The following is a 12022-nucleotide window of genomic DNA, read 5'->3' as shown; positions in this document are numbered from 1 at the left end:
TTATATTTGATATGGCAGTAGTGCCTAGGGGCAATAAGAGTTCCATTGTGCTAGGCATTGTACAGATGCCTAAGACAAAGAATTCCCAGTTTAGGTTATGACCAGAGTCAACATATGAGGGAAACAATCAAATATCTATGAGTTCATAAGAATTATTAATAGCTGAGAGGTAACAGTAAAAACAGAAGTCTCAGTACGTCATCTTTCCAGTAATGTGTGATTAGAGGGGGAAGAAAGAGAAAAATATAACTAGATAACTTTTCCTGGAAGTAGAAATGACTTCTCTATTTGATGTAGTTAATCTCAAAACTACATCAAATTGTTGTTTACACGAATAGAACTGTGTGTATAAGGTATTATACAGTTTGTAAATAGAAAATATTACTCTTTTGTCTCCTTCACATTAAATATTTGTATTAGTTTAATTTTCAGTAATGTGATTATGGAAACATTTGTCTTTGTTAAATACGTAGGATTTCATTAAAATGATACTTTACAAGAGGAAATAGTGTAAACAATAGAGGGGTATGAATGTGTGGTTTTACAGTTTTCCTGTGTTAGTATTTGAAGAATATCAGGGTGGATTTGATTAAAATCACTAGTCAGGAATACTCAATTTAATCATGGTTTTCTACATAAAAGTACATTCTTGTTGGTTGTTATAACTTTAATACATATTCTTCAAAACTCTGAGATGTAGGTTTCATTTTTAGAATGTACACACTATATATTTTTAAACAGTGATTTATTTTGAAAAAACTTTTCAGATTAGTTTTACAGCTATATCAGAAAATGAATGATTGTTTGGTTATTTCATTTACCAAAGGTAATTGAAGCAGATATTTATGAAGTCATTGAGAGGTGAATTATCTTCAGTTCAACAGGTTAATCATTAATATTTGGAAGATTTTCTTGCCATGCTGTATTAGGAGGAGAACATCACCGGACAGACATTTAAATTGTTTTATTTAACTAAAACAACAACGTTAAGTATTCTGGATCTTTTTCTTCAACAGCAAACATATAATATTTTAACAAAACAAGCATATGTCCCTCACTTCTCAGATTTATCTCCAGACTTCTCTTTGTCCAGATCAGTTCCACCCCAACAATCTTCTATTCATTGAACTTCTTTAATCTATGCACTTTTAGAGAGAGCTAAAGGACTGACTCTGTATACACAAATTTGCAGAGGGACAATAGAGTTGAGGTCTGTTATTTCTCACCTCTATATATTTATTTTAAAACATTTTTGCTGTTAACAAGCATGTTACCTCTGGAGACACAAATCCACAGTTTGAGAACTACAAAACTAAGCATCTGTGATGGTATCTTCTAGACTGAGCACTGAGTCCCATTGGGCAGATAGAAAGATTAACCTAAATCTACACAGAAACGTGTGGAAACGAATAAGATTGGGTCCCTAATCCATGAACTATTGGAACTCATTTACAAGTTTTCTTAAACATTACATGAATATATTGTCTCATACTACAGAATTAGAATTTAGAATCCCTATTCCATGATGAGATATCTTTGAGCTATAATGTATGTTAATTAAAACTATCTTTAGATAGGTTTTTTCCTCAAAAAACATTTTAATCAAAAATCTGTTTTTAAATTTTTTTTAAAAAATCCATAGATTTTTATCCACCCTGAAGAATATTCAAATATTTAAATAATTGATCATGGAAAACCTAGAAAAAACTACTCATTGGTAGTTCCATGTATATTTTCTGTATTTCTCTTTCCGTGTTCTTCACAGCTATAAATGTTTGCATATAAACAAGATTTGTGTTGCTTAGAAGTTCACCTATTCCTGCTTCATACTCCCCTGTCTGATGTCATGAACTTGGGTTTATGACATCACAGTAAGTTGCTATTGAGATAATAGTGATATCCCAAGATTACTGCATCCCATGGGAAATAACCAGATGCTTAAAGAATATCCTGTTTCTATGCAAATATTGGCGAGGGATAGCTCAGTGGTTTGAGCATTGGCCTGCTAAACCCAGGGTTGAGAGCTCATCCTTGAGGGGGCAATTTAGAGATCTGGGGCAAAAATTGGGGATTGGTCCTGCTTTGAGCAGGGGGTTGGACTAGATGACCTCCTGAGGTCCCTTCCAACCCTGATAGTCTATGATTTTTAGTAATTCTAAAAAGTGGAAGAGAGAGAAGAAAATTTCAATTGTTTTCAAAGAAAATTTCACAGTTTTCCATGAGACATCAGTGGATCCTTAGTGAGTAGAATCATAGAAGACTAGGGTTGAAGAGACCTCAGGAGGTCATCTAGTCCAACACCCTGCTCCAAGCAGGACCAACACCAACTACATCATCCCAGCCAGGGCTTTGTCAAGCCAGGCCTTAAAAACCTCTAAGGATGGAGATTCCACCACCTCCCTAGGTAACTCAATCCAGTGCTTCACCACCCTCTAAGCTCTGGTCTACACTGGGGGAGAGGGGGAGGGAAATTGATCTAAGTTATGCAACTTCAACTACGTGAATAACGTAGCTGAAGTTGACGTACTTAGGTCAACTTACCATGATATCTTCACCATGGTGAATCGACTGCTGCCTCTCGCGGCACTGGAGTACAGGAGCTGACAGGAGAGCACTCGGGGGTTGATTTATCGTGTCTAGACTAGATGCGATAAATTGATCCCCGCTGGATTGATCATTGCCTGCCAATCTGGTGGCTAGTGAAGACCTACCCTTAGTGAAATAGTGTTTCCTAATATCCGACCACTGCAATTTGAGACCGTTGCTCCTTGTTCTGTCAACTGCCACCCTGAGAACAGCCAAGTTCCACCCTCTTTGGAACCCCTCCTTCAGGTAGTAGAAGGCTGCTATCAAATCCCCCCTTACTCTTCTCTTTTGCAGACTAAACAAGCCCACTTCCCTCAGCCTCTCCTTGTAAAGCATGTGCCCCAGCCCCCTGATAATTTTCGTTGCCCTCTGCTGGACTCTCTCCAATTTATCCACCTCCTTTCTGTAGTGGGGGCCCCAAAACTGAATGCAGTTTTCCAAATCTGGCCTCACCAGTGCTGAATAGAGGAGAATAATCACTTTCCTTGATCTGCTGGCAATGCTCCTACTAATGCAGCCAAATATGCCATTAGCCTTCTTGGCAAAAAGGGCACACTACTGACTCTCATCCAGCTTCTCATCCTCTAATCCCCAAGCCCTATTCTGCAGAACTGCCGCTTAGCCAGCCAGTCCCCAGCCTGTAGCGGTGCATGGGATTCTTCTGACCTAAGTGCAGGACTCTGCACTTGTCCTTGTTGAATCTCCTCCGATTTCTTTTGGCCCAATCCTCTAATTTATCTAGGTCACTCTGGACCGTATCCCTACCCTCCAGCATATCTACCTCTCCCCACAGCTTAGTGTCATCTGTGAACTTGCTGAGGGTGCAATCCATCCCATCATCCAGATCATTAATAAGATTGTTGAACAAAACCGACCCGTGGGGCACTCCGCTTGATACCGGCTGCCAACTAGATATCGAGCCGTTGATCACTACCCGTTGAGCCCGACTATCTAGCCAGGTTTCTATCCACAATTCAAGATGTTGATAAATTGGTGAGAGTTCAGAGAAGAGCCACGAGAATGATTAAAGGGTTAGAAAACCTGCCTTATAGCATTAGACTCCAAGAACCCTATCTATTAAGCTTAAAAAAAAGAAGGTTAATGGGTGACTTGAGCACAGTCTAAGTATCTACATGGGGAACAAATGTTTAATAATGGGCTCTTCAGTCTGGTAGAGAAAAGTCTAACATGAGCCAATGGCTGGAAGTGGAAGCTAGACAAATCCCTACTGGAAATAGAGTGTAAATTTTTAATGGTGAGAGTAATTAGCCATTGGGACAATTTACCAAGGGTCATAGTGGATTCTATCACTGACCATTTTAAAATCAAGATTGGATGTTTTTCTAAAAGATCTGCTGTAGAAATTACTTTGGGGAAGTTGTATGGCCTAGTTTATACAGGAGGTCAGACTAGATGAACACAAAGGTCCCTTCTAGCCTGGGAATCAATGAATCTTCATGTTTTATAGCTTTTATTTTGTGCCTCCTCACATTTTAGCTGATCTTTTTTCCGTAACTGTAGCCACCTAATTAATTTACCTAAAACAGTTAAAACCAAAAAGTTTCCAGGCAGCAAATCAGCAAGTTCTATCCAGCTGCCTTGTTCAACCTCTGTCTCTTGTCACCATATCCTTTAATTTACGTTACACATATTGATTCCAAATTCCCAAACTTTGTAGATGAAATAAGATTCAGATATCTCTGCCCCCTGTTTTAGACAACCTAGATTTTTTAGCTGCTTGTGTATGTGGAATATATTTAGAGGAAAAAAATAATCCATCTGAAGTCTCTAATCAGTTGAGTCAGAATTGTACTCATCGTGTTTTGCAGTTTGAATTAAATATATAAACTCACAAATAATGCCATGTATGCCTATATGCTGATATGGGCATGTTTCACTTCAATGTAGCATAGCATGAATCACTACCCATAGTAGTATAGCAATGGTAGTTTATTGCTAAATGTCCAGGTTTTATACCCATCTGTTTCCTGATACTCCATCTAAAAAACAGGCTTAGGAGTTAGTTGTCTGTCAGATGATATTGTCATTAATGGGGAGGGAATCTCTCTAGCAAAGGTGAAGTATAACAAACCTGTTGTATTCCAGATATGTAAAAGGTGAAAGTCCCAAAGTCCCTGGAATACTAGAGAAATGGACTAACTAGTAGTAAAAGTGGATATATTTTTCTGGCTGCATACTTGGTCTCAAAAATTCTCTCAAAATATGGTAACATATTGCGAGAGACAGGGCTTCTAATATAAAATGTCTTTATAATGTCTAGTTATTGCTGTGTGAGTTAGTGATCTTTGTCATCCCCCCCCAAAATTGTTCCATTGCTGCTCGGGAAAACAGTCTTGTTGCAATTAAAAATGGATTTTTGCATCTCCATTAAGATCTAGCAACATGTGGTTTCACAATTAAGCTAAGCTTATAGCCTTTCCTGAAAAGACAATTGGCTGACCAATTTACAGCAATCTAGTCTGTGTATAGACATTGAATTAGGTAATAATTAATGGTTAAACCATAAGGGGGAAATCCTATTCTGTTTAATGGAGAATGTATAAATACCACTGCCTTGCGGATCATGTATATTTTCTTCTCTTTTCTTACATTAATAACAAGGTGCTATAATTGTGTTTAGGGAGTTTCTTAATTACATACGGTAGGTCTCTGGTTCCCAACCGGGAGTCTGGGGCCCCCTGGAGGGTCAAAAGCAGGTTTCAGGGGGTCCACCAAGCATGGCCAGCGTTAGACTCGCTGGGGCCCAGGGCAGAATGCCGAAGGCCTGCCATGCAGGACTGCAGCTCAGGGCCTCGAGGCTTGCTACCTGGGGCTGAAGCCAAAGCCTGAGCAACTTAGCTTTACGATGCCCCCTGTGGCGTGGGTTCCTGGGCAATTGCCCTGCTTGTTACCCCCTAATGCGGGCTCTGACTTTCATATTCAGAAAAGCAGTTGTTGTGGTACAAGTGGGCTGTGGAGTTTTTACAGCATGTTGTGGGGGCCTCAGAAAGAAAAAGGTTGAGAACCCCTGCAATAGATGGTGTGTCTGAGGTATTTTTATGGTTATGGAATCCTTTTGCGTTTATGAGAACGGAGACTTTTTAAAAAAATTTTCCTTTTACTGAAAATGTTCAGAAGCTAAAACTGAACTAGTATTGTACTGGAGAGATTTACTATGGGGAAAGTAAGATCATTACTAATCTTGATTTTCATTGGCTACAGCAGCTACCAGTCAGAGTCCATACAACTTTGTTGGCAATTCTTTCACAACGGTCTTTGTCCTCTGCGTTCCAGCAGCATTTTGCCCCTAAATGTGTTCTAGTTTAAAAATCAGGCTTTCCACACTTTTAATAAACACTAGATCTAAAGCTTCTGTAACTACAGTGCATCCAGACCATTATTATTTTAAATTAACATTTTTAGGTCCTTTGTGTAATTATCAGACCGTCACATGTCTCCCCTTTCAAAAAGCTGTAAAATAATTATAGATCCTGAAGGATTTGTTATTTGAAATGCTCTGTACGTGATGCAGAATAGCAAAGTTCAAATTTTATAGTGTAATGTTCTATGTTCTAGGAATGTTTACAAGGATTATCGCTATCTTGAGCTGGCTTGTGATGCCCAGGAGGAGATGGATAGCTGGAAGGCATCCCTACTGCGAGCTGGTGTCTATCCTGATAAATCCTCGGTAAGTTAAACACATCACTACTTTTTCAGTAGCTGCCCTGGTTGAGAGTCAGAAAAATGCTGGGAAGAGTTTTTTTAAGCTCTGTTTGCAGATGTCCTTAGAGCTTATGTATTTTGCTTTGCTGTACTTGAGCTGAGACCTATGGCTGTTTTTAATGATTCACAACTCAGTAGTAAAATTACATTCTGGGTTAATACATAACAAGCCCTCCAGCCATAGAGAAATAATTTTTGTTAATTAAATCAATCCTTCAGGTCCAATAAAAATACTGACACCTTTTAGGGTTTTTCTTCAACTTCACACTATCTATTCCTGTCTTTGAAGGTGACATATTTTGCAGAATGCTAATATCTTCCTGCAGACCCCATATGCTGGAACTGAAGGAGGTATTCCAGTTTGTCATGCAAATTTCTTTTACTGCTTTACTGCCTGTTGCAGCGTGTGAGGCAAACATTAAGCCTCTCCAAATACAAGTTTACCGAATTAAGTGGAATATGAAGAAAACTGAGTAGGAAAAAAAAATAACAGTTGGACATACTATACAGAAAGGCAGGAAATTATTTTGCCAGACTGCCCTTTCATATTTTTATGGCCTTTGTCAGCCTGTCTCATGTTGTTATTTATACACAGCATGCAAGGGTTTTTGGTCTGATTTCCAAAGTGACCTCATTACTTAAGTCTGTCTGAGCTTCTGGTTTCAATGTAGCTAAGGGCCACACTAGCATGGATTCCAGTACAGGGTGCCAGTGGTGATTAAGGACCTACATTAGACCTATGGATTTTCCATTTTCTAAATAAGTTTCCATCAGAAGAGGCCTTTGTAATTTGACAAATCTACAGTAATCGCATTCCCCTCTTCATGATGGAACTCCCAGGGGACTGGGTCAATGGGAGGATTTTCTTATTTGACACTCGGGCTTGTGGAAAAACTCTTAAGTATTATTTTTCTGTCTTCACTAGTATTTGCAGTACCTGCCAATTGAGTATCCTCTGTAGATACAAGGGGAGATGTCTAAAGGCACAAATAGACTTTCAGTAGTACTTGGGAGGCTTAACTGCCTTTGAAAATCGCCTGCTAATGTGTAGGTTACCTTTCCTTCGTTAACTGTTTTGCTCTGGTACATCACTGTAGTGGTGTGAATAGATTGTTCTCCCATCAAAGAGCTTGCACATTTGTCTGCCTGGTGATGCAACCATTCTGAAGCAATCTGCTCTTCTCCCCAGCTCCCCTCCTCCTCCTCTCCCCAGAGTCCACTGCTCTACTTCTTACAACGTCATCTTTATTTCCCTCTCTGTACCACCACCACCTCCCCCACTGCTCCTGCTTTCACTAGCCACCCGCTCAATCCGACGTTCCCAACTCTGATCCGCCTGCTATTTGTTGCTGTTCACATATGCATGCAGCCCGTAGTTTTCTCGCCTCATACCAGGCTGCCACTCCAGCGCCACCAACCCAATGGCCTTGACTTCATTACCTTTCCACCCCCCGTCCCCACACCTAGCTGGGCTTTTAGGGAAGATTTTAAAAAAATTATTTCAGGAATAAGTAATGGAATAAAAGTGAGTCAAATACCAATCCATGGGCAGCTCACTGGATACCTGGCAACTAGCTGATACATTGCCATTTATTGTTTCCTTTTTCATGATCCTTCAGTCAGTTGTCTGTCCATGCAACAGAACTCATATTGAAGCCAATCAGAATTAAATTTGCAAGTACTATTTTGTGAGATGCTACCAAATTCACTGTAAGAATCCAGATATTACATCAGCTGCATTCCCTTCCCTTCTTCCATGGCTTTTAAAATGGTATCAAAACAGTTAGCATGTTGTTGAATCTTATTGTTCATACCTTATTCCAGAGCATGCCTGTGTTATTCACAACTTAGCTACTTCCTTCATAATTCCATCTATACCAGCACTTAGGAATGGAATGCCCTCCTTAAAGAAGTCCTTAGTTCACTAACTTAATGCCCCTTTCTAACAGAGTGGAGACTCACCAGTGCAGCGCCTCCTGCTGGTCGTCTGAGAATTAGTTCTTTTCCAGCCTTGGAGCACCATCTGGTGGCTCATCTGCCTCAGGTCCCCAGGTCCCTCCCGGACCCCGGTGCATCTTTACCGCAGGGTTCTGCCCCAGCAGTACCCCCACACTTTGGGTCTCCCCTCCCAGGGGAACCCCCAATCCTCTATACCCACCTTGCCTCAGTGGCTACTGCCAGTCATCACGTAGCCCCCTCTCACTGGGGCAAACTGCAGTCTGTAATGGCCACTCATCATTGGCAAGGGGTCAGACCAGCTGCCTCTACCTATTCCCAGGCTGCACCTCCCAGCCCCAGTACCTGCATAGGCCTTTATCAAGACCTCAGCCTGGGGAGTTGCCAGGCTGGAGCTCCCCAACTCCTCTTGCCCTTCCCCAGCACTGCTCTGGCCAACATATCCTTTGCTCCTTCAGGCAGCTAGGTCTCTCTCTCTCCAAAGCTAGACAGAGACTCTGACCCAGCTCCTCCCTTAGGCCTTCTTATACTCCCAGCCAGGCCCTGATTGGCTGCCTCAAGCCCGCTCCTGATTGGCTGTCTGGGGCAGCCCTTTCCCAGGGCTGTTTTTAACCCCTTCCACACCGGAGCGGGGTTACCACCCCGCTACACCCTTAGTCCATAATCCTTTCCTCCTTCAAATCCCTCTTCAAGACCTAGTCTATCATGGTAACTACAGGAAATAGATAACTCATAAGGGCTAGGTTAAGAGGCAGTTCTTTATAAATTCAGGTTTCAGAGTAACAGCCGTGTTAGTCTGTATTCGCAAAAAGAAAAGGAGTACTTGTGGCACCTTAGAGACTGACCAATTTATTTGAGCATGAGCTTTCGTGAGCTACAGCTCACTTCATCGGATGCATACCATGGAAACTGCAGAACGGTATGCATCCGATGAAGTGAGCTGTAGCTCACGAAAGCTCATGCTCAAATAAATTGGCTAGTCTCTAAGGTGCCACAAGTACTCCTTTTCTTTATAAATTGTATCTTTATTCCTCTCCCTCTCCCTTGCCCTTCATTTATTTTTTGTCATCTTAGATTTTAAGGCCTTCAGGGCAAAGGTTGTGCTTTATTGCATCTCTGAAGAGCACCTAAAACCTAGAGGACGTATCACAATACAAGTAGTTAGTTGGTAATAATAAGAGCACATGTCAGAATTTCTGAATTATACAAAAAATTTTCTTCTCTAGTTTGTAGTTCTCATTGTCTCTATATCTAGGGTGCAGCATAAGTATATATATTAAATATATAGAATACTCACCATTACAAAATAAACATCTCTGGCCTGTGTAATGGAGAGCTCAGACTAGATTATCATAGTGGTCATTTCTGGACTTAACTATTGATAAATTCATAAGTTTTACTGTACTGGACAGTGATATCTGAGATACCACAGTTATATTGTAGTCAAAGTGTCGGGTGTGATAATTGTTGGTAGATGCTGACTTTGTAATGGTGACAGCTCTATGCCATGTTTAATATTGGCTTATACTGGGTATGTTTTATATAAAAAAAAATTCTATACATATGGGTATATATCCTATACCTACAAAACCTACTGCAGCAAATTGTTTATACAGTAATGATGTAAATGTTATTTTCTTTTCAATGATGTTAACACACTCAGTGCACAGTGGACTCCACTGAAAAGTGAACATTTAGTCACAGAATAATAACTGGTATACCACATTTATTTCTTATTTTAGGGAAATGGAGTGGCGTCTCCGATACCAAAGCTTGATGATGGGGGGGAAAAGGTTGACTTTTCAGTGGCAATTACTGAATAGATAATGCACACTATAAAATGTCTATATGTTGATATCATGTGCAGATGATTTATCTATTTTTGACTGAATTTAGTTTAATAAATAGTAGAGGGTTATAAGTGATTTCTAAATATAAAAACTGAATCTACGACTCCAAACTCCATTAGCTTTCCTCTTCTGACTACATTGTTGTGAACTAAATAACTTTTTAAAAACATAGATTAAGTTTTAGCACCCTGGCAGTTAGGAAGTTTTTCCTAATGTCCAACCTAAACCTTCCTCACTGCAATTTAAGCTCATTGCTTCTTGTCTTATCCTCAGAGGTTAAGAAAAACAATTTTTCTTTCTTCTGCTTGTAACAGCCTTTTACATACTTGAAAACTGTTATCATGTCCCCTCTCAATCTTCTTTTCCAGACTAAACAAACCCAATTTTTTCAATCTTCCCTCATAGGTCATGTTTTCTAGACCTTTAATCATTTTTGTTGCTCTTCTCTGGACTTTCTCCAATTTGTCCACATCCTTCCTGAAATGTGGTGCCCTTCAGTTGAGGCCTAATCAGCATGGAGTAGAGCGGAAGAATTACTTCTTGTGTCATGCTTACAACACTCCTGCGAATACATCCCAGAATGATGTTCGCTTTTTTTGCAACAGCATTACACTGTTGATGCATATTTATCTTGTGGTCCACTATGGCTCCCAGATCCCTTTTCGCAGTATTCCTTCCTGGGCAGTCATTTCCCATTTTGTATGTGTGCAACTGTTCGTTCCTTCCTAAATGGAGTACTTTGCATTTGTCCTTATTCAATTTCACCCTGTTTACTTCAGACCATTTCTGCAGTTTGTCCAGATCATTTTGAATTTTAATCCTATCCTCCAAAGCACTTGCAACCCCTCCCAGCTTGGTACGGTCCGCAAATTTTATAAGTGTGCTCTCTATGCCATTATCTAAATCATTGATGAAGATATTGAACAGAACCTGACCCAGAACTGATCCCTGCGGGACCATGCTCATTATGCCCTTCCAGCATGACTATGAATCACTGATAAGTACTCTCTGGGAATGGTTTTCCAGCCAGTTTTGCACCCACCTTAAAGTAGCTCCATCTAGGTTGCATTTCCCTAGTTTATTTATGAGAAGGTCATGGAGGACAGTATCAAAAGCTTTACAAAACTCAAGATATACCACGTCTACCGCTTCCCCCCTATCCACAAGGCTTGTTACCCTGTCAAAGAAAGCTATCAGGTTGGTTTGACACTATTTGTTTTTGACAAATCCATGCTGACTGTTGTTTATCACCTTATTATCTTCTAGATGTTTGCTAACTGATTGCTTAATTATTTGCTCCATTATCTTTCCAGGTACAGAAATGAAGCTGACTGGTCTGTAATTCCCCAGGTTGGCCTTATTTCCCTTTTTATAGATGAGCACTATATTTGCCCTTTTCCAGTCTTCTGGAATTTCTCCCGTCTTCCATAACTTCTCAAAGATAATTGCTAATGGCTCAGATATCTCAGCCAGCTCCAATCAGACTACTCTTACGTAGCGCCCCCTCTCCACTCGGTTACCTTCTTTAATGCCAGTCTGCTTACAGGTTTTGATGCACAGATCTGGGTTTTTCTGGATCCTGCCACCCACTGAGCAGGGTGTATCTTCTTTATTTTTCCCTATGAATTTATTTGGCAGTGCCTCCACCCCCCTCGCTCCTTCCTGGCAGGGTCACCAGGGCAGATTGGGAGGAAAATTCTAACCACGGGGTAACCCCCACTTACTTGCCAGATAGTTGGAGACTCCCAAGAAATAACACAAATACTTACAACATACACAACACAGTAATTATATTAAACAGGAGACAAATATAACATAACAAGATAAAACACTATTCTTAGGGTCACCGGTGCCCACGCTGATAATACGCATGACTTTCCCCAGTCACGTGACCTGATGTAGCAAAT

At 40.4% G+C, this 12022-nt stretch overlaps 1 protein-coding gene across 7 annotated transcripts in view; it reads left to right on the top strand.

Moving 5' to 3' along the window:
- Positions 1-12022, top strand: part of DNM3 (dynamin 3) — a 347110-nt gene that overhangs the window by 210593 nt on the left and 124495 nt on the right. For all 7 annotated transcript variants that reach the window (XR_007357954.2, XR_007357953.2, XM_075131456.1 and 4 more), the window contains one exon: positions 6163-6274. Coding sequence is in view for 5 of the 7 variants with exons in the window: in XM_075131456.1 (XP_074987557.1) it covers positions 6163-6274 (112 nt within the window). In the remaining 2 variants the exon portion in view is untranslated. The remainder of the gene's footprint in view (positions 1-6162; positions 6275-12022) is intronic.

This window comes from Caretta caretta, chromosome 8, assembly GCF_965140235.1.
Source record: "Caretta caretta isolate rCarCar2 chromosome 8, rCarCar1.hap1, whole genome shotgun sequence".
NCBI classification, from domain to species: Eukaryota; Metazoa; Chordata; order Testudines; family Cheloniidae; genus Caretta; species Caretta caretta.
The sequence above is the reverse complement of the archived record's forward strand: the minus strand, read 5'-3'. Positions and strand labels throughout refer to the sequence as shown.